The following is a 24,774-nucleotide window of genomic DNA, read 5'->3' on the forward strand; positions in this document are numbered from 1 at the left end:
GTTCTCAGGGCAGATATTTATATCCTTTATATCCAGGCCTTCAGACTATCATAAATATTGGTTGTTTGTTATGGCAACTGCATATGGGCAGGAATATATGCATGGTAACCTTGCCCACTATAGGATTTGCTACTTCAATACACTAATAAATTCTATATCCTTTCATTGTTATTGTCATAAATACTTATTGGTGATCCAGAGTACCTAAGAAGAACAGAATTAGGTTTCACGTCTCTGAAGTACATTTACACATCTAACTGAAGCTTTGCTGGTCTGGACCTACACTGCACGTCATGGTTTCTTTGTCACTGAAACTCACATCATTTTTCTTTTTTTCCCTTCTCTGGGTTTGCTGCATGCAACATCTGTTTTCTTTGGTTTGCTGGAACAATCTTCATGCACACCAATCAACACCCATGCACTTAATGTTAGCTGTTCTGCATTCATCTTTGCTACTTTCCACCAACTACATACAAACATACTAAAATACGCACACACATACACACAGAGTGTGGCACAAATGTGAATGAGTGCGTTTTGTTGCGGTATCTGCACACAAAGTAATTGGTAGAGAAGTATGATTATGTTAGACTTGTAAAACAGCAATACCCACATCTCCCACTCATCCACTCATATCTTACTTCAGTTGTGAAAGGAAAAAAAAACACACGCAATTAAATTTGCCTCTCCAAAATACACAAATAAAACCATTCAATCACATGCAGATTAAGATTTCTGACGTCGTACTGCTCCTTAATCCGTGATTCATTCACAACCTTTCCCCGTTAAGCCATTAGCACATAATTATTCTTTGTAAAAACTTGTTTGCAAATCTGAAAACTCATTAGAAATCACTGTAAAAATGTCACACACAAAATTGTGAAAGAGGTCGTGGGAAAAAAAAAAACACTGTTAGTTATTCAATCTAACAATATTCCATTTAAATCGTAGTAGGATTTCACAAGTTCAATTTACACCTCTCCTCTTTATTAGCATCTATAGACAATTCACTTTTAAATGATCTGCTACGAAATACCTCTCCTCTTATTTCATTTCAAAAACTTATCTCACCATATCTTTTATACATACAGTTGATCCACATTTGCATCACAACATGTATAAATAGGAGCAAAGCTACTTGATGCAGCCTCTAAGACGAAGTTAATACCCCTGTGATTTTTCCACAAATAACATAATGCTTAAAACATATCTTTTGATGTAATTGCATAATTTATGACCTCATTCATATCTTATCTTTTGCCTTCTCTCTCTCAATACATGTGCGTGTGTGTGTGTATATATATATATAGAACAGAAATCAAGAAATGAATATGAATCAGGCTGTCCACACCAAAAGTTTATTTGAGGAACAAACATGATTTTAGGCTCCCTGCCCTTTGTCTTAGCAGTTATGTAATCGCTTGACAAAGGACAGCCCCAAAAGTTGTGTGTTCTTCGAATAAACTGTTCGTATCGACAGGTTAATTCATATCAAGCTGTTCTATTCTATTAATGATGTTATTAATGATGTTATCTGGAGTTCTGTTCTATTAATGATGTTATCTGACCAACACTTGGTGGATTATACTCTCTCCCCCTCTCTCCTTCTCTATATATCTATCTATCTACATCCATGTATCTCTCAGATCACTGGCAGTACATACTTGCATAATACACATCAGGTTGTTCTTTTTCTTTTTGGTAATTTAACTCAACATTTTATTTCAGTACACCGCCACGCAGGTTTACAGGCAAATCACCAAGAACGACATCATCCTTCCTCGTCTCATTCTTGACCTTCCCTCCTGTCGCTTTCATTACATGCATCAATAGATTTTCTAGACTGTACAGCTATACGTACTGACGGGCTGTACATCAACATAATTCATACATCTCGACACTGCCTTGAAACTTGCATGCTTTGAGCACTCGTAAGAAACTGGGCTCAATTCTCTGAGCTTGCTCATACATATTCATCACTTCTCACCATCCCCTCATCTTCTCATACAGCTTGACATGGTAGTTACATAACTTCCAGGTTACCATGGTTACAATTTGTCCTCACCTTGCTCACATCTTCCCCTTTGTACAATTGCATCTCTCTGTATCAACTCAGTGAGTGAAAGTTGTGACAGATGAAAGAAGCACTATCATATTCAAAGAAGATAACCCTCCTTGATAAACAAACAGCTTGCATCTACTGTGTCTATTGTACAACTGTCAATACAATGATGCATCAGATCTCTGATGTACGCAAGTGATAACAAATGTATTAAAATCATCTAAAAGAAGAACAAAGAGGAAAATGTAATTCAGCATTAAACACACTATCTCTTGATATTACAGTTGTAGTTACAGGCATGTAGATACAATATCCTTATTTCATAAATTCCCCCTGACAATGATGTGTATGCCATAATGCTGGATGATGATATTTGAACTATCTGTAAAAAATGTAAACTACATTTCACATAAGACTTTTGAACTCGTTATGAAAGAGTCGAAGTTAAATAATATTGTACTGTACATCTCTTTTAACAGCAGTGAAATAAAGTAATCTGCCGAAGGTACACTTCCACCTCCCCATGCAAAATTCATATCGGAACACTCTCAGATCTTCAGGCATGAAAATCTGCTTCAACAAAAGAAAAACAACGTACGCTTTGTCAACTTCCACACCCATAACATTTCTCCATCTCCCTGAACTCTCTCAATCGGACAAGTCAACTTCTGCAATGGCATGTTTAAAAATCTCATAGAAATAATGGCAGGCAGTGTGCATTGAATTGCAACAGGTATATATGAATATATGCAAAAGCTGGTAATGTATCTCATTTGATACATTTGAAGAAAAAAATGTACACATTACATTCAAAATGTGCTTATAAAGCAAATAATATAAAGCTTACACAGAATGCATACAGCTCCCACTTTTTCCAAAATAAAGTTTTCAAACATATTTCTTGGTAAATATGGGTAATTGGACAGCGATTTATTTTTCAGTATCAAACACAGTGTCCATACAATGTAATTTACAAGCACATAATACGTCCAATATGCCAGCTCTCTCCACATATATCACAGAGAAGAATGTGTCTTATGCAGCAGCTCATGTGAGGCTTGGTTCGTCGGGGACCCTTGGACTGCCAACACTCATTTATCCCGCATCTCATCTGCCACACCCTGCTCTGAGGGGCCAGTCGCATATCTTTCCATTCATTTCATCCCGATCTGTGATCCCAGTAATGCCATGATACCATCAATGCTTGTCGACAGAAGGGTCGGGTTGAGGTTGGGGGTGGGAGGAGGGGGCGAAGAGGAGTGGAAGTTTAGGGAAGATGAGGAGGAGGAGGGAGCCAACAAGAGGCAACCTTCAGAGTCCAACAGCTCCGCGCGTCGTTTCATCTCCTCACGAGGTTGGCAAACAGTCCGATAGAATTTCCTTCGTGGTGCTGCTCAGATGGTCCGGGAACACGATATCGAAGGTGATGAGGAGGTCGCCGCGGCGACTGGGCTGCTTTGGGTATGGGAGGCCCTCACCGGTAACCCTCTTTCGCGAGTTCGGCTTCACAACCTCGACACACGGGACCGTAATTGTCCTGCCGTCTATCGTCGGTACCCTCAGACTCGTTCCCACGAGGGCCTGAAATCATGAAGGGAGATGGGAGAGAAAGGGGTAGACAAGATTTAGTGAATGAAGTATGTTTCTCAATGAAGACACAAAGCATTCTTGGTATACCATTATGGTTGCAACCACAAGTTTGTGTGAAAGCAGCTTTCAACATCTGAAGACTGTGAAAGACATCGTGAGGATCCTGTGTCAATGAAATGTCATGCACCTTGTCGCATTGGGAGACATACTATGCCTCAATTTTATCTGATGAACTGCAAGCATCAATCTCTTTCGCAATTGACATTGAGGAAACTATGACTTACATGTGGTCATCTTTACAAGCATAGCCATGCATATCAGAGGTTAATACATGCCCCGTCAAACAATCAAACATGACAATCATATAAGAAAAGTGCTTTTATATATAAAATAATTGCATTCATTTTAAATTCCATATGTAGTAAGTTTAACAAGTCATGAGGGGCTGTGAAGTTCATCAAGGGAGAAAAACGTTGATTTGGTGTTAAAGACCCGGTAGCACTGACAGGGGTATGCTATGGAGTAGGTAGGCTGACCTGGCTCGGATATAATTCACGAATAACTCTAACGAATTGTGTACAGTTTTATCACTGATCTCTATGTGAGTACACACAAGCCAAAAATATCTTGACTGGAGTCAATCGCTACCAATGAGCATATATGCTTCGATGCACATATCCACTGACCAGCGCTATTCAGTATTCAGGGTTTTTCGAATGTACCCCGCTGGACAGCAAATGAATCAGGCAACCCATGAATCCCCAAGCTTTACCGGGTCTTTAAAGGGGCTGTACAGTACTGGTTGAGGTGGGGATTCATGCTTTGAATATTCCTAAGTGAGATAATGAGAAACCTCTTATGAAATATGAAAGAGCATGTAATTTTAAGAAGGATTTAATGTTTATTTGATGAAAATTTGTTTTCAAATGGCTGAGATATCCAAAAAAAGTGATAATAGTAAAAGGCAACAGGCCACGCCTTTCATTAGGATCTCTTTGTTTTACCATGTTTTTGGATATCTCAGCCATTTCAAAACTGATTTTCATCAAATAAACTTTTGATACCCCTGAGAATTGCACGCTCTTTCACATCTCATAGGTTGGTTTCTGAGTATCTCACAAAGCGTTAAAAGCTAAATCCTCACCTCAACCAGAACTGTACACACCCTTTAAAGTTAGACCTCTAATGTATCACCAAGCCAGCAGTGCAAGCATTTCAAGCAGACCTTGTCTTCTTACGAGTGTACAGGGTGATTCTACACAGAGATGCAGACTGCCAACAGACACAATCCTTGCTCAACCGAGGCCCACTTCTATTGTTTTTGCTACACCACATCACACATTAATGTCACTGTCAAAGCAGCTGCTACTACTCTTCATTTCTTGCTTGATTTTTACACAAAAGCCTAGACCTCGGAAACAACAAGTTTTAATTGCTCACTCAAAATGCCTCCTAGAAAAGCACAAACACAAAACACTAATTTAAAGAGGAAGACAGACTAGATTGTTACAGACAAAGATGTCTGATACAATCTATGTACATGATCACACAAAATACCTATTTTCTCATCTCATTTACTGTAAAACATGATATATTCGCGGCATGAAATTTTCGCGAATTGGAGCCGACAGCCTTTTTCGTGGCATGAAATTTTCGCGAATTGTCACTGGCGTTCAATGCATGTAGTGTAGACAAAAACTTTCACGTGCATTTTAATTTCGCGAATTTTGGCGCTCGCGAAATTCGCGAAATTAAAATGCACGCGAAAATTCCTCGTTTTACAGTATTCAAGTGTTCATTACATCTAGGTCAATTATCTATTCAGTTGTTGCACAAAGATAATGTTTTTCACATTCATTTGTCATCAAAAAAAAACATTTTGAAGAGAAAAAAAACAAATTAGGTGCTCTGTTGTGCAAGCATCACACATATTCATCTTTATAAGTTAAAATTCCTACTTTTTCCATTTTTTTTTTGTCTTTCACTGGAAGTTTACTTCATTTCACAATCAATTCTAGTCTTTTCACAAGAATTTCACTTACACTTGAACCTCTTTCCTTAATCACCCTGACATATCATCTGGGGAAACTCACTGCATGCTATGTCTGCCAGCTGTTCAGACCATTAACTGCTGAGGATAGCAAAGCTCAATAAGCTCAAGCAAATTTACCCCTAATGATGTCATAGCAATTACATTGTACAAATTCAACCAAGCCCTATGATCATTTTTTTTCATAATAAACTTAAATCTAAACTCCTTACTATATTTCTCAAAGGCATCTATGGAGGTCTAAACAATAACACAATTTTAAGTGGCTATTTACACTTGTGTGACAGGAACCTTTAAACTTGATTGGGTTATACAATTGTATCTCAGCTCTCACTATCGAGCAAGCTAAACTATGTTTATGTCACTTAAGAATCTCATTACATGAGTACATGGCATGATACTGTACGAGGAAAGTCTAAAAATTATGGTTGCCAGTAATTAATGCCATTATTATAGAATGGGAATCTGCAGACATCAAGGACACAATGGAAAGCTGGAAACATCCATGTACAATGTATTAAAGGGATAGTACAGTTTTGGTGGAGATGAGAATTGGGTTTTTAAATTTTTGCGAGATACCAAGAAAACACTTATGATATAGTACAGAACATACCGTTTTAAGAGGAATTCAAAGTTTATTTGACGAAGATCGGGTTTGGAATGACTGAAACATTAACAAAACAAAGTAAAACAAAGCGATCGTAATAAAGTGTGGGTCCCACATTTATTAGAATCGCTCTTTTTTGATATCTCAGCCAATTCAAAACCAATTTTCATCAAATAAACGTTGAATTCCTCATAGAATTACATGCTCTTTCACATTTTATAAGAGGTTTCTCATTATCTCACCAAAGAATGTTAGAAACCTGAAATTAGGTCTCAACCATAACTGTGCAATCCCTTTAAAGGACAAGTCCACCTTCTTCATATACATGTGGATTGAGTGAATGAAGCAATATTATGAGAACACATATGTGAAAGTTTGAGGAAAATCTGACAATCCATTCTAAAGTTATGAATTTTTAAAGTATGTACGCAATCACTGCTGGATGGGAAGACTATTACAGTGTATGATGTCACATGCGTAGAACGATATAAGAAAAATGAAAAGAGAATTCCACAAAACTTTTCTTTTTGAATAAAGTGCACCTTTCTTTGACTTGTTGACTGATGTATGTTATGGGTAATATCAATCCCCTTGCCTTCTGAAAGAGAGAAGTCAAGTGTTCTTTTGTTCTGCGAGAAAAGTGAAAATATGTTGAATTTCTTTATATTTTCTTTATATCGTTGTACACATGTGACATCACAAGCTATAGTAGTCTTCTCATCTAGCCGTGAATGAGCAGAAACTTCGAAAATTCATTACTTTTGAATGAATTGTCTGATTTTCCTCAAACTCTCACTGATGTGTTCTACTAATATTGCTGCGTTTACTCAACCCATTATGTCTGTGAAGGTGAACTTGTCCTTTAAAGGGATTGTATAGTATTGGTGGAGATGAAGATTGGGCTTTAAACTTTTGGCAAAGTACCAAGAAACCACGTATGAAATAGTACAGAGCATACCATTCTAAGAGGAATTCAAAATTTGTTTTATGAAAACTGGTTTTGGTATGGCTGAGATATCCAAAAACAAAGTAATACAAAGCGATCACAGTAAAAGGTGGGTCCCACCTTTTATTAGGATCGCTCTGTTTTGGATATATCTCAGCCATTTCAAAACCAATTTTCATCAAATAAAGGTTGAATTCCTTTTAGAATTACCTGCTCTTTCATATTTCATAAGAGGTTTCTTGTTATCTTACCAAATAACGCTAGAAATCTGAAGTTAGGTCTCAACCAAATCTATACGATCCCTTTAAAGTTGAAAGCATGGGGTGTGCTATCCCCACAGGCCTATGCTGAGACAGCACTGGCAAGGAGAGATGTTAATGCAGTGCTTGGAAGCATGAAAACATCAGGTCCGAGTTTATTGCCCAAATCAGCATAAAGTATGCACGCGGGGCATGCCTCTGACATTCAGATGTAATATCTTTGCGGACGAATGGATCTTTGATTTCCCCTCCAGACTTTCCATCTGGATAAGGTCATGTGATGTCTGCCTCACATAGTAAATGCCATCAAAAGAAAATACGGCCTGGGAAAAAAAGAAAAATACTGCTCCGCTTCTATGTTTAGGATGGGAGGAAGTGACAGCAGCACACGTTCATAAACCTGCCTTGATTAAGATCATTTAAATCTAGTCCATGTTCATAGTGGGTAGGAGCTAATGAACATGGCCAGTGCTCTCACATGGGAAATATTTACTATATGGCTGCACTGTCACACAGCATGAAGACGTTTGCTACACAGGTGTATGAAGGGCATTCATCGTACAGGTACATGGCGTGTTTGTTTCCCCTTGCCATTAACGCCCAGACACGGAGGCATGCGATTCTTGGGCTGGTGCACGAAGCTCATCATGGGGCTATAATGTTTTACACTTCCCGCACGTAATGATGAGCGCTTCGTCTAACTCGATTACATTCATACTTGCTGGGGGAGGGAGTGAGGCAGGGAGGCAGGGAGGTGGATCTCTAGCTCACGCCTCAGGTACTCAAGTAGTCTAATCCACATTTTCCCCCTGCAGAGCCTGCCGGCCTGATGAAGGGTATCACATTAATGAAAGCGTGCTCCGCCAGAATACAAGCTATTGCCTGGTGCTCCCCACTGAGCCAATGTTCACAATTCAACCTCCAGAAAGTCTATCATTTACAACAATCATGATACGTAAAAAGAGGGGAGAAGTTCGGTACATCATTGATATCCCTCCCTCACTCCCTCCATCTTCTCTCACCTCCTTTTTTCCCTTCGGACAGAAAGTGGCCAAAACATAGCATTTCTAGTTTGTCTTTGCTGTGATTAAATGTTGCTCTATGGAATGTATTCTCATCCAGAGGATTTTGTGATTAGAAACTCAAAGAAGAATTTCCCTTTTTAACGGAGAGAAAATAACAATTTTTGCACGCTAAAGTGAAAGGTCAGAGCAAATATCAGCTAAAGTTGTAATCATATCTGGGAAAGTTTTTGTTTTTGTTTTGTTCCTTTTTTTTTCAAAGCTGTCACAGTGGGAATGTTTGTGAGTCATGACACATGGCCATTCCATGGTCAGCCATAATTTCCCCATTGCACATCCCCCTTCTCTTTACCACCCCCCCCCCCCCCCCCTTTCCCCTATGATCACAGGATACTGCCAGACAGCAGGGTGGGCAGGTTACTGTCCAGTTTTGATGCTGCAATTAAATGTTGCCTGTTAGGGTGGATTGGGGGTGGATTAATTCAGGGTCATGGCAGGAGGGGCCCTATAAATACTGGCGTGACCTCATGACGCAAATACCAAAGTAGGCCAAGTGTTTGGGGGAATGCTGCTGACTGTACCGAGGCAGAGCCAGAAGGAATGTCTGGCGTTTGGGCTTCACCCCAGACCAAGCCAGCTCCTAGTCTGTTGACTGGGACCTCTTTGCTCTGTGGTCATGTAGGCCCTATCTGTTTGTGTCTTAATAATAATTGAACAATAGTATGCAGTAATGCCATCAAAGCAGAATATTTTCCTATGAAGAGACTACTTTCCACATGACAATCTTTTGCTCAAATCATGCAGAGCATCAATGAAAATCAGACCCAAGGCCAAGCGCATGATAAGACAAAGTACCCCTTTAATGCCTGCAAGTCTACATCGTTGAACCCGACGCCATGGGCCATTCCAAAAAGCAGACTGGTCACATGACTACACGATCCATGTACATGTAGCACCAGTTTTTATTTGTTTTTTTTTTAAGGACCTCTATGTAATTTGTCTAAAAGGCATTGACAAAGGTCTATGAGGATACGTAAGATCAGTGTATTTTTCAAAAGCAGGCATGGTAAAATCACTTCGCGAAATGATGGTAAATATGACAGTCATTTTGAGAAGCTCATCAAATATCTTGTGATTTGCAACAGTTCTGAAATTCTGCATCTTTCCACTAAAATTTTCAGTCACTTGTCAGTTTTGCATTTATACTGCTTTCACAAAAAATTTAATGTGGATATTATTAAAGCATTTCTGGTTTAAAATCATCCCATTAAATTGCTGCATGCCAGCTCAAATTCCATCTCATCTGAATGTTTTCTAAATAAAAACTTTCATTTGCCTTGGCATTATCAGGAAGTCTGCCAATTATCACCAGGGTTGTCATTACTCATTGGCAAAGTCTCAGAGTCCCTTGCATGATGAGGAAATCTGCACACAAGAACAGTTCACTTGGCCTTGCTCATTAAAGATTACCATGGGATACTTTCTGTTTCTAAATTACTCCATAAAACGGTAGGATGTCCCATCCATCAGCAGCCGACGATCACTCATCCCATAACACATCCAGTGAGCGACCTATGTGGCTTCTCGCAGGGCTAGATGCAATTGCAAAGAATGCTTGGTATGGCAGCTATCCATATATCGCTAGAGAAGTGGAGCGCTTGCAAAACAAAGAAGTGGTCTATGGGGTGCAGACTACACCACATAATGAGAGAAGGTCTAGGGCACACTTGACTAACTATCCAAGTATTCCTATCCAGTAGCTGGAACTCACACCCCTCCAAATCACTTTTCCTAACTGACTGCATGTGACAAAAAGCTAGTAAACAGAAATACATAATCTACATATTTTTCTTCCTGTCCACCTATCTCTCTCCCGCTATCTATTTTCTTCCTACCCTGAGGTTTGAGTGGAATCTGTCAGCTTCAATACTACAGGACAGCAATTCACCCTCTTGAATCCAGCTATTTCTAGAATGATAGTGATAATATGTGAATTTCGTCTTCTTTGCTGTTTTCAACAAGAACAGGATACAGAAGATCTTGTCTACTTGCAGCAGTCACATATTGAATTTTGATAACAAGGATAGCAATAAAGTCATTAATCATCACGATAAATCATTTAAGTATACAAGTGATCATTGCTGATAGTTATCATTATTACTACTATCATTATTACTATCACTATAATATCGTTAGAATTATGATTAACGGTTATTACCTTTCATTACAGCCATTATCATCATTGTTATTATAGGCCTACATTGAAATAACAAAGACCCACATCACCGTCTTCTCCTTATGTTGTATGCCCAGAAGGGAAAACAAGATTGCTAAACAATGACATGAGTACTCAGCAAAACACATCATGACTCACTTGCTGAGAAAACTTCCTCACCCATAGAAAAGGGGGTGAGAGATATGGATGCCTCCACTAAGCAAACAAAGAGCTGTTCCAGACTTCCCGTTTTTACACTGTCTGGGATGTCACAAATAGAACGTGGCAAACAACTTCATTATTACGACTGGAACCATTTGTACAAAACCTGTACATCTATCCTAGTGGGCACAGGACCCATCCAACCTACACTTGGGAAGAATGATTTCTTTCCAATCTGTTGCACTTCATTTGTGCATTTGTGTTTGCGTTGTGACCTGGCTTGGTGGATAACCTTCATCTCGTCTCATTTTCCACGAAAACAAACAGACAAACAAAAATTTCGTAAAATGTTTAAAATACAGGGTTAAAAGTGCAATGTGAATTTATGTCTGATCTGAGCCTTATGATTCATACAGTGTAAATAGAATGATAGAAGATTTGTAAACTCAGACATGAAATCGAAAATTTGGGGGGTATTTCACACATTTTCACAAAACAGTGATATTGGTCTATGTATTTATGCTAATTAGACCACTTTTAAATGCAATTTAGCTGCCCTTTCAGAGGTAGAATGTAACGATATTTACTTGCTCTAAAAAGCTGCTTAACTATTGAAAGTCTGTTCCTAAAAACTCCAAGTTGGTTGGTAGCAGAATTTTTGGAAAGTTTTCTCTTTCCCAAAAACCACTTGAGCAAGTATGACAGGCAAGGGTATACATCCATTCTGTGCATGAATGATCCTGCTATGGTGGCATAAGTTCAATATGATTCACATGTTCCCCATATCTATTCTGTTGTCTTTGAGGGTCCTCTTAGAACTATCTGGACATTGTTTGAGTTGAAGTACATTTGTTGAGTTTTTCACAGCAAACAGACGAAGAATTTTCATCTATTCTGAGAGGTTTTCTTCCATTGAGGTATTGTCCAAAATAAACATGCATTTAAATACAGTGATTAATCCAATGGGTATGCATTAAAATGCACTCAAACTCCTGTGACCCTCTTCTGCACAACATACCCAAATAAACAGCTCTTTTTTCTTTCGCTTTTTTACACATGTAGTCGGTACACTCATGTGTTGACAATTTGCAAGCTTCTACACAGGGAGCTTTCCCATGTAATAATTGTGGCACAACTTACAGACCAATTTCCATTGGCTGTAGGTTGTCAAAGAATTTGCTGGTACTATCATCTAACTTTGGAATATTCTTTTACATGGTTGTGGGTGGTGGGCAGAGCATCTACCAAGTGCACTACTTAGTAAGCAACCTTTTAGTCCATAGATCCAAGCTCACACTGACACGTTTTATGCAAAGACTACCCTTCTGCTCTGTAGGAGAATATATTCATGACCTTGAACACCATGCACCACTGAGCACCTGGTTTGTTCATGTCTTACTCAGCCTACATGTATAACGTATAATGGCAAGACATGTTTGCTAAACAAAATCTCTCATTAAGTTCTTCTTTGTCTTGACTTATTCTTCAGCACTATAAAGCAAATTTATCTTTTCCGTGTCTGGCAAATACAGTATGTAACAACAAGTATTCATGAATGCATGGGTTTCAAAATATTATTGGTATCCCAAATCAAGCAAAAACTGGGCGGTATTATTAATTAGTCACTGGCATTCAAGCTGGTGCCTGATATGAACCATGATGACATGATGAGCTGATTTAAATTCTTTGTCAGACTGTATTGATGCAGGTTAATGGTATAAAGTCAGTACCCTACAAATGGTGTAGTTCTACCCACTGTTTTCTCACTGTCAGCTATGGGCTACATGTTGTAAATGGTGATGACAAACTGCTGAACGATTCACCCAAATACATGTATGGTAAGATCACAGGTTTACTGCTTCTATCTCGAGATGTCAAGAGGAATTTCAAAAAGATTGCCTTACATGATGTGTACATATAACCCCCCCCCCCCCCCCATTTTGCCATACCACTCTACACTACCCTACTCATGTTAACTTACAAATTACGCATGGATGCACGCTGCCCCTACCACATGCCAAATGTGCATACGTGCGTACATCTGTGTATTTAAACCAAGAAGGTTAGGGTAATATAGAAAAGTTTGGCAAAATCATGGGGGAGCAATTGCACAAAATATTTTCTGGGACGGGGAGCACGGAGCAAGAATCACAACTGTTCAAGTCTGGTTTCATAGGAAGGGCATTTCATGAAGCACTTTGTCTGATATGTTTTTTTTCTGACAAACTGTCATAAGCTACTGAAATCCTTCCATCTTTATTGGCTGAGAGCAAATTTGTTGGAAAAAAAGAAAATGCTTCATGAAATGCCCCCCCCCCCCCCCCCCCCCCCCAGTAGATGGCAGTAGATTCTACCTGCATGAGTGTGCTTTGGTCATGCTAAGGAAGTGAAAGCACTTTAGACACATCTGCAAATTTATGCCTCAGCTCCTGTATCTATCATCTATGCAATACATTATACAGTAGACCCCTGAGCACATTTTTCATGCTTGACATCATGGCTGTGCTGCAGGCACAGGCCTCAATCCCAGGGAATGCCAACCGACTGCATACATGTGTCATAAACATAATTTATATTCATCATAAAAATATGACCCCACTCATTCACTTTGCACAGTATCTGTAGTCTGCATGTGCCACTCAATGAGACATGTATAAATTATGCAAGTGCGCACACACAGACTGAGTGGGGTAATATTCATGATAATGCATTTCAGTTCGGGAAACCCACTCACAAGGGGGGCCCCTCCTTATAAGTAACCCGTCCCCCTTATAAGTAACCCCGTCCCCCTTATAAGTACCCCCGGGGCACCCCTTATAAGGAGTCTCCACGCTTTTTTGCAATGCAACGCGAAAATGAAAGGACTGCGGCAATTTGCTTGATTATGTCCATAAAGCTTCACAAGTTTCCTAGTTACTCACGAAATTTGAGCAAAATCGGTTCGAGGCATCATATCTAAAATCATGGATTTAAATGCGATGTCAAACGACCCATGCGAATGCTGAAATGCGAGCGATTACTGGCATGAGTGTCGCCAGGCGCGGCGGCGCGGCAATGCTTGAGTGCTTGAGTGCTTGAGTGCAGACGTGGCGACTGAGTACATGTACATGTACATGTACTCAGTCGCCACGTCTGCACTCAAGCATTGCCGCGCCGCCGCGCCTGGCGACACTCATGCCAGTAATCGCTCGCATTTCAGCATTCGCATGGGTCGTTTGACATCGCATTTAAATCCATGATTTTAGATATGATGCCTTGAACCGATTTTGCTCAAATTTCGTGAGTAACTAGGAAACTTGTGAAGCTTTATGGACATAATCAAGCAAATTGCCGCAGTCCTTTCATTTTCGCGTTGCATTGCAAAAAAGCGTGGAGACTCCTTATAAGGGGTGCCCCGGGGGTTACTTATAAGGGGGACGGGGTTACTTATAAGGGGGACGGGTTACTTATAAGGAGGGGCCCCCCTTGTGAGTGGGTTTCCCGAACTGATTTAGTTTTAAAGAAAGACAAAAATGAGGGAATACTTACATCTCTGAGCGGGATTTTGGCCTTGTAGATTAGATTGGATCCATCCCTGTTAAATACTGAATGAGGTACGTCCTTTAGGGTAAATACAATGTCTGCAGGGATTTTCTTTGGGCCCTGGTCCCCTTCCTTTGGAAACGTGATCTTCGTCCCCTCCTTCCAGCCAGGTTTCACATTGATTTCAAGAATTTTGTCTTCAGTTCTCGTTGTCCGGCCGTCTGGATTCAGAACTCGCCGCGATATCTTCATTTTCTTGGTGCAACCTCTGAAAATGTCCTCTAGCGACACACGAAGATCATGGTGGACGGGAGGGTCCTGGCGCTTTCTCTGACTCCCGCTTCGTGTGCCCACGCCCGGTTGCAGGCCCCCAAAGCCACCAAAACCAAAGTCATCATCAACGTCCATGGCTTCCTGCTGTCCGGTAAAGAAACGGGTATTCTGTGTGCCTCCCGTGCCGCCAATGTTGAAAAAGACGTCAAACGGGTTGTTCCCGCCGAAGAAGCTGGTGAATGTCGCATTAGGGTCTCCGTGGAAGGTCCAGTGGAACGACTCGCCTTGCTCTCCTTGCGGCATGCCGTCACCTCCTTTGAGGCCCTCCTCGCCATATTTGTCGTAGATGTCACGTTTTTTCTTGTCACTCAAGACTTCATATGCTTCAGCGATCTCCTTGAACTTCTCTTCCGCTCCTTTACTTTTGTTTTTATCCGGATGGTATTTCAGGGCCATCTTCCGGTAGGCCTTCTTGATTTCATCATCCCCAGCATCTTTAGAGATGCCCAACACTTTGTAGTAGTCTTTTCCCATTGTGTTTCACTGCACTGGTTCACAAGTTCATATGGAATACCAATAAATGGAGCACAGTAAACGTTCCCAAGAATGCGAGCAGCAGACTGACTGGTTTCTGTATCGCGGTCCCAACACCAACCTTCACTTGTTTGGCGCGCCTTAGCGCCCGCGTAGTATTCGACAAGCAACTGTTCAAATCCTGCGGCGTTGCAGCAGCAGGCAGAATAGTATACTCAGCAGAGCAGCAGAGAGTTTTACGCTTTAATTTCACGAGCAATCACCGTTCACGTTCACCACAATACGTACCAATGACATTATGATTCCTCTATCCTGTAAAGTGATGTGATACTAGCGACTTGTGACCGACAGCTTATATCCAGAAAGCAAAGATTAAAATAACTCTTTTCATCACACACTCACGGTTTATATCGCCGACGAAACCTCCCTCGTTGATTCCTGCCGTTTCGAGAATATACACGCGCGTACTCATACCCGCAACTACCCGGAAGTTGGAGAACATTCTAGTACACACACAGTACATGTACGTGCGTCAGAGAAGGGCAAACAAATCCAGGCTGCACAGTGCTCAGCGGTCGCGTACACAATTTAGAACCGTATTATGTAATCTCTGCGATACCCACGCGCACGCATTCTCAAGCATATCATTATACAGTCGACAGAAACAAATCACAAGACTATTTATTTTAAGATTAATTTTCACTTTGCGACGACAAAACTTATTTCAGTCCTCCTCATTATAAATTTTGTCGCATGCTTGTCAGACAGGGTCAAGGCCAGGCTTTACACTTATTCCCTCTTCAACTGTGTTCCTCCAAGCAATTTCTTTTTTGTATGAAAAACTCAAGGTCTGTAGTCTAAGAATAAAAGTTGTTTTGCTTGGTGTTTGGTGAAACTTGCTTTACAATGGGTCTTTTGGAGGTTTTATATTTGGCCCATGCAGAAAGAGCAACTTCTTACAAGACTATGCATGTGCTGACTGTGTGCTGTAAGAATGCATCCATGAATTATTTCATCTCAAATAATATAGGCCTATAAAACCGCCGGTGCTACGTTTTCAAAAGTGGGGGGGGGGGGGCACTTCCAGGTTTCATGAGCTAACAAGCAAAAAGAAAATGAAAATGGTCTTCAGTGCAAAACAAAAGTCTTACCGCGCTCACACTTCAAGGTTTCCATCTATTTTTTTCTAGTGCCACTTACGCACTTCCGGGGTATATAAAAAAGGGGAGGCCCAAAGTAATCCTTTGTATGGTGCAAAAAAGTGCCCCCCCCCCCCTCCCCGTGATGGTTTGATTACATTCAACATGCATGTGATACTTTTATATGCACTATACAAACTTGTATTGCAAGGTGTTTGTTTAGAGATATGTTATTTCATTCTTTGTCAAAATATTTTCTAGAAGTAGGGCCTATGTATCAAAGTTTTGAATTCATATCACTGAATTAACATGTGATACCACTGATTTAGAATATCTGAGATTTGGCTTGGCTGGTAAAATAAAGTGTTTGTTAAAGGGTGTGTACAGTTCTGGTTGAGGTGAGGATTTAGCTTTTAACGTTTTGCTAGATATTCAGAAACCACTCTATGAGAACATGCAATTCTAAGGGGTATCAAAAGTTTATGTGATGAAAATCGGTTTGGAAATGGCTGAGATATCCAAAAACAAGGTGAAACAAAGAGATCCTAATAAAAGGCGTGACCTGTCGCCTTTTATTATTATCACTTTTTTGGATATCTCAGCCCTTTGAAAACCAATATTCATCAAACAAATGTTGAATCCTTCTTAAAATTACATGCTCTTTCATATTTCATAAGAGGTTTCTCATCATCTCACTTATGAATGCTCAAAACATGAATCCCCGCCTCAACCAGTACTGCACAGTCCCTTTAACATCAAACATTTGATTATTCACAGAGGGGAACACCCCTTATTGTTTGCACTGTTTGTGTAGTAAATATACCCTTTGTTTGTATATACTTATACCTCTGTGTGAGTGTGTACTAAGGCTACATATTAATTGCCAAAGTAGGTCAAGTAACTCTTAAGGTCAGAGCTGTGTAAACAAAGTGTGTCAGGTGATGAGTCTGATGTATAATTGTTTACTTTCTTAAAAAGCTAGAAACTTCTGGAAGGCCTGACTTTTAAGACCATAAATGGACCAAGTTTCCATGCAAGCCAAGGAGAGTCAAGATTTAGTTATTGCTCATGAGCAGTTTATCATCAAAGCCTACTATTTGGATATTTTTATGCTTGTGTGTCAATGCAGATGGGAATTATAAGTGGATTTGGAGGCATGTTTACAGCTTTATTCCTGCACTTTTATTCTCCTATATTATTTAGTATCCATTACATCAATGCCATCTGTATCAGGGGTAGATTCAGGAATTCCATAAAGGGGAGGCGCTTTTACAAAATTAAAGGGGCGCACGCTCCCCCCACCCCCATTTTTTTCTTTTTGATTCTTTTTGTTTCAAAAAAAAATAAGGGGGGCACTCGCCCAGTGTGCCCCCCCCCCACCCAATCTGCACTGTGTATAGGGAATACTGTATACACTGAAATTGTGTCTCTTCTTTGCTTAAAACACTTCATGAAAAGTAAAAGTGCACTTTTTTCAATGTTGATTGCAGGTTTGTCCCTTCATGCCATTGTTTTGGTCTGATCAAGTGAGTCCTAACCATGTCAAGCATAACTTTCTCTAAATATCACACAAATCTGCTCTCAAGATATGAGTTCCCATTCCAATGATTTTATTACAAACAACATCCTCCATAGGAGAAACATTACATGTATCTACACCAGGACAACATGCTCAGCAAAAAAGTACAGTTAGCTGTTGTAGGCTTTGTACATAATGATAAAACAACATTTATATAGCACCATTTATCTGTAGAAACATAGGAATAATGACAAGTAGGCCTACACAGTACAGAGCTGGATAAATTATCACAAGTTGATATCAATGTGAGATATACTTGACAAGACATCATGCAAATGGTGTCTCGTAAAAAATTTCTATTAGAAAATGTCACTGTCATGCCGCTTGTGTAAATTCCTAATCAATCTTGTGTGCAATGATTGTTTAATTTCATTCTTTCCTATTGTACACATATTTTCATGACTACAGAAGATCATTGTAATGTTCTGCATGGAGAACATCAATTTTGTTCACTGCAATCTTGTATGTACACAAAGGATCATTTTACTGTTTTGTCTTCTTCTTTTTTTCCACAACCCAATAAAATGACCATAACAATAAGACTGCTGGATTGTGTAGAGAAAGCTTACTGACTTTTAAAATGGCATAACTAGGCTCCTATGTAGGAACTTATTTATATACCTTTAACAGTACTAAAATTGTGCAAACATTCTGATGTATGCTCTATTGCAAAAATATGTTTCATATACAGGCCTACATTAAAAACATTTGTCACAAGGTAGATTTGCAGGTTTTTTTCCCCAATATTATGTATTCATACATACACATCAATAAAAAAGATATATAGTTCATTTAAAGGGAAAGTTTTATACATTTTAGAGTAATATCGACTTAAATATCATGGAAAAATGCTGACAGGATTAAAGACTTTTAGAAATGTCCATTGCACTAAAAGAAAAAAAAATGATTGATGAATTGATTCAATGCAGCACCTTCACTACATGGTAACATGTATTATTTTGCTATGACAAAAATCAACTCACAGGTATATGAGTCAACTGACTTGAATAACCCTTGTATGCTATGCAGACACTTAGTTTTGTGCAATTCCTTCTAGTTTGAAGTTTGTTTTTAACAAAAAGCATATTTGAAGGTTTCAAACTAAAAGGGCATATAAAAAACAAAACAAAAAAAAGGTTCCCTACCAAGGAAAGAAGCCATTCTTCAAATCTTCTACATATCAATTTTATTCCTACCTAAGAATATCCTTTAAAAGCAGTGTACGTGCATATAGAACCTTTCCTTTTAAGAACAAAGACAAATCATTAAATCATTAAATGTAGTCATAAAGAATGCATACCCTCATGAGATAAACATACTACAATCGTGCATACAACACACTACACATACACATGTGCACTTAATGATACAATGTACACATTTATACATGGTAACATAATACTAAGCACGTTCACAACTTAACACACATGAGGCCAGATATATTGGTCTAGTGGTTTGCACACCTGAGTGATTCCAGAAAGGTTACGGGTTCATGCCCCAGCCTTCACACTGCTCTCTAGAATGTAACAAAACAAACAAACAAACAAACAAACAAAATCCAAGACTATAAAATCTACATTTAAAAATAAAAAAAACTGTCAATCAATTATTTCCACTCATTCAACTCACCAAGTAATCTGTATTGTGTGTCCTTGAAAAATGATGAAAACTTTGGTCTGATTCTACTAGATCTATAGGTATGCAGGAGAGTGTACAAAAGCATTATGAAGATGCTTAATGTCCTCTATACATTGGGCTTACATGATTGATAGATTAACTCCTTCCCAGTGGTCAGTAACCTCTTTGAATGCAATGCAGTTAATATTTTGAGGCAGTTAAACTCCTGAATGTTGGGCTAACATTAAACACAACAAAATATCATCTGTAGCCTTCATATTTTTTTTTTCAATCAAGCAAAATATAAAAACTTTTCATAAAGCCACCTAGCAATTATGAACAAATCATTAATATTTCTTATACTGCAGCATTATTTTGTAAAATAGTACCAATGGCACCAACACAGAGAATATCAATAATCTGATTCCTTGAAAACACAACAATAACAGAATAATAACACACAACAAACCGAAAAAAAAAACCCAACAAGAGACACGAAGTAAAATGTTTCAGAAGAACAAATGGAAGTTGCCAGACTGGCAAGCACAGACAGACTGGCCATAATATCACCAAAGAGGGCAGCATACATATTGACAGCCTCTCATTCATTGATCCTAGAATTTCATTAGGCTGTAAAACACTTCCTCTCGAGAAACTGAGAGAACCATGCCAAATCCACAGATTTCATGCAGGATTTCCAGAATACATGTACAACATCTTTTCTTTCTTTCTTTTTCAAAGTAAATCACCAAGTCTTATTTGAGATTTGTGTCCACAAGACATTTTCATTTGATGGTTAGTTGGTCCTCAGGAATTAAAATGTAACGCAAGAGAGAAAAATAGCCTCAGGAGACAGTAATATTATTTCGAATCATTTTGTACTGAGATAGAGTCTATTAAAAATGAGTCACTGAAACCCAAGTGGACTTTGATGACAAAATACATTTTGAGATAATCACCAAAACTTTTGTTTGGTAGGGTTATAAATATCAATAATATGCCATCCAACCTCAATATATTTTGATTGACAACTCAAAGTGACAAAAATATACACAAATATGATGAATAGGCCTACTGATTGTTATACGCTTTCAAATCTATTTCAACACAGATACAGATGTAACAACCAGCAACAAGTTACATTCCTGTCATACTATACAATATTTGTATTATGATTACGTGATTACAAACATTGCAGTTTGTATTCAATGTCCTATTGTAAAGCCGAATATAAGGCAACTATGAAATGGGGGGAAAATGTGACATTAGATAAGTCCAAATTGCTCATTATGCATGAGTGTGCCCACAATAGAGATACCTGGTAATAATTGATAGATATAACAAGTATTCATATACGATTGTCACTTTAATAATGTGGAAAAAAACTGCACCTCATCTCCACTGCTTTGTAGTCTTCAAAGCTTTTTAGGGCGTACATGGGAGCCTTGTTATAAAGAGGACACAGTAACCATCCTAAAGACCTTGTTATATCAGGTTTTTCACTATAACAGGGTACAAAAATAGAAATATATAAATATATATATTATATTATAAAGAGGACACAGTAACCATCCTAAAGACCTTGTTATATCAGGTTTTTCACTATAACAGGGTACAGAAATAGAAATATATAAAGAGCAGGGACCTGCATAATCGCCTTGTTATAAGAGGGATTTGTTATATCCCATTTATTTATAACACTGTTCTACTGTACAACTTCTGTCTATACTTCAGCCACAGGAATCAAACCTGCTCTATATACCGGGTGCACTCATCTTACTCCCAGGGGAGCATTCCGACAAGGCTACTTGCTCCTTTATCCTATATGACACATATATAATATGAAGAGTTTGTTTGCAAAAACCAATAAGTCCATATTTGCCAAATGGAGGTATTTGCGATTAAATGTCAAGAAAAATAAAGAGAATAATAAGAAAATTCTTGCTTCTTTTGACCATAACTTCTCAAATATACCTTTTTATGTAGTGACCAATATATCATTTAAAAGGTATTATTTTGTCCTTTATGACAGAGACTGTACTTCAAAATCTTCAAAAATAGACTTACGGTTTTTGCGAACAAACTCTTCATATATTCATAATGATTATTTATATAACTATAATAATACATATATTCAAGCATATTAAGGGTCAACTATTTACCAAGTACCCATTTATATTTCCTGGAGTAACAGAGTAGGGCAGTGGTCATCAGGTTGAAGGCACTCTACCAGGGCCTAATATTAATCCATGGCCTTGGATGTCTCTTGATTAGTCTAATCCTTCTTTGGCCTATTCTTAACTCTTCACCTCATTAAATGCCAAATTGAAACAAAATGGCCTTATATCAAAAACAGTGGCCTTGCCCTCACAAATTAGTCAAGCCCTGCTTCGATCACCCCATGCTTCATCAGCGGCTTTTGATGGACAGTTGCTTTGATCAACAGGTGTGTTATGGAAGCGCTCAACACATATTATAGTCTTTCCTTTGGTGCAGAGACTCCAACTCTCCCGCTTTCAATGGGAGATCTCCCGCCAAAAGCCCATTTTTGCAAAATCTCCTGTTCTCCCGCTTGAAATGATTTCTTACTTTGTGCCATTGTATATTAAAAAATAAGCCTCCGATAGCACGAGAGAGTATCTAGAACCCTAGAGCTTCCAGGGCCCTAAGCGGGCCCTGAACCCACGCCACAACGAACTTCGCGCTCGTGATGTGCATGAAGTGCACATCAAGTTGGAGTCTCCCGTTTGCTAGGGGTTTCAGGCAGGAGAATCTCCAGATCATCAGGTGCTTGGGGTTGGAGTCTCTGTTAGTGGCTCACTTGGGCCGCTAAAATCTTTAAATTTGAAATTTTGGTAAACCAAAGAATAAATGTGGATTAAAATAACAGGAACCTAACAATCCATTTAGAATCTTATTTGCCCAATTGGGCCACCAAAAGATCACTTTTTGGAAGTTCAGTGGCCTAACATAAATTTTTAGAGACCCCAGGCAACCAGGCAACCAGGCAACCAGGCAACCGGGCCACCGTTTAAAGTTGAGCCCTAGTTATGGAAATAGTGCTACCTGTTGCCAGGAGACAGAGTGTATAAGCATACAAAATGGAATCCCAATAATATACACATATAGCTTGGAACCAAGTCTAAATTGTTGTGCCTTCATTATGTTGGAATGTGTAGTTGGTCAGCTTGAGTGATGATTGTCAGTGATACATAAAGACATGAACAACACAAGAATACACTATAATAGGGGCGGATCCAGGAATTCTGTAAAGGGGGAGGCCTTTACAAAATTAAAGGGGGTGCATGACCCCCACCCCCCTTTACCATTTTTTTGTCTTTTTATTTCAATTATTTTAATGTCCCCACCTGGATCCACCACTGCTATAAGATTAGGTGAATATCCTCCACTGTGATATATCAGTTTTTCACATTCCATATTTCACATTTCATTTTCTTTACGTATGCACGGTTACAATATGGAGTGGATTTCATGGAGTATGGCAAGCATCATTCTAATTATCATCTGCTGTGATTGTTTGGGTGCCCAAGACAGGATATGATTTGAACATTTCTATATTCCATGGATTGTCTAAACAGTATACACCATATAAGCATCTCCAATACAATAGATACAGAACACCACTTATATGAATAAGAACATTAATTTTCTTAGTAGTCCATGAAAAATGTCATTTTTGTATTTTGGTTTAGTTTCATGCATGGAATTGCTGGCCAGATTGACTCTTTGGTTGCTGGCTTGAGGGAACCTACCACAGGACTGGCAGCTATAAGCACCTTTTGAAGGACTACAGGTAGATTATGAGGATAAATTGCCTCTACAGGTAAGGCTATTGCAAGTGACGGGACCCTAAATTGGGTACCTCAAGACTGAGGTCCTGTGGTCTTCTTACACTCAGTCACTACAGCCTCCTGACTCAGTGAAACACATCTATCAATTACAAAGAAACCTCAACATGAAGAAAGTGCAATAAGTGATCTGCACTCCACAAATGAAAATTATCTACCTGTTGAGGACAGTTTGATTTTGCTACAACACACATTTCCCATAGATGCTTGCCTGAGTATACTCGGGACTCATCCTCAACAGGTTAAACATTCAAGTTGAGATGCACTGCACCTCTTTGTAAAATGTGGATTCACAGTAACTGTCATCTGTTCAGCACAGCACCTTTAAAATGTTCACCTCTTCATCTTTCTCTACATGGAAAATGACTTGAATCATAATACCTGAGAATATATGGAGCACTGGTACACGGATATACATTGCTGACAATTTCCATTCATATTACTATTTTTCAGATGAGATTTAATCTCACATGAGTTGTATTTTGAAAATGATTGATTATTAATAGATTTTGATTGACATAGTTGGATGGACTGACACTGAGGATTCTATTACTAGCTTCAACGTGCATTTGACATTTTGTTCTGTCTTACGAATTGTTTCCAAGAATAGAAACAACTAGAAATGTCGCTACAGCGACTGGTTATACCCCCGCCAAACAACATTTCATAAGCTTTGGTCAAAACAACATTTCATAAGCTTTGGTCAAAAAACTGAGGAAGTAGTTAAATCCGCAAGATCTTTCCTTGATCTTCTGCCATTAATATGCCGTTACCATGGCAACGTACTTTTGGGTACTGTCGAAAAATGCGTCTTGCACATCTACAACCAAAGGCACACATCTGTACCAAGTTTCATGGAAATTGGGCAAAAACTGAGGAAGTAGTTTGCAACACAAAATTTTCCATCATTTTGGCTCATAATATGTGAGCTGTTACCATGGCAACATACTTTTTGTCACTGTCAAGAAATGTGTCATGCTGACCTATATCCTAAGACAAACATTCAATATGAATTCCATGAGAATTGGAAGAACACTGATGAAGCAGTTTTGCCATGAAGCATTTTGCCCTATATTTTACCAATAACATGCCGTTACCATGGCAATGCACTTTTTGCCACTGCGGAAATATGTGTCTTGCACATTAACATATTCAGATGAACATCTGTACCTAATTTCATAAAAATTGATCAAAAACTGTGGGAGGAGTTCGCGACGCAAGATTTGTACCCATTTTTGCCCATAATATGCCGTTACCATGGCAACGTACTTTTGGGTACTGTCAAAAAAAAACGTCTTGCACATCTACAACCCAAGGCACACATCTG

At 38.9% G+C, this 24,774-nt stretch overlaps 1 protein-coding gene across 1 annotated transcript; it reads right to left on the minus strand.

Moving 5' to 3' along the window:
• Positions 1–1,070: 1,070 nt before the first annotated feature.
• On the minus strand, positions 1,071–15,678 carry LOC139741478 (dnaJ homolog subfamily B member 5-like). Its single transcript, XM_071652065.1, has 2 exons — positions 14,443–15,678; positions 1,071–3,643 (listed from the first exon to the last, which is right to left on the minus strand). Exons 1-2 carry the CDS (start codon positions 15,241–15,243, stop codon positions 3,410–3,412), a joined length of 1,035 nt encoding a protein of 344 aa, XP_071508166.1. The 5' UTR covers positions 15,244–15,678; the 3' UTR covers positions 1,071–3,409.
• Positions 15,679–24,774: the final 9,096 nt, after the last annotated feature.

Source organism: Diadema antillarum, unplaced genomic scaffold (genome assembly GCF_040938485.1).
Source record: "Diadema antillarum isolate AM-2024a unplaced genomic scaffold, OU_Dant_1.0 scf00000031, whole genome shotgun sequence".
Taxonomy (NCBI): domain Eukaryota; kingdom Metazoa; phylum Echinodermata; class Echinoidea; order Diadematoida; family Diadematidae; genus Diadema; species Diadema antillarum.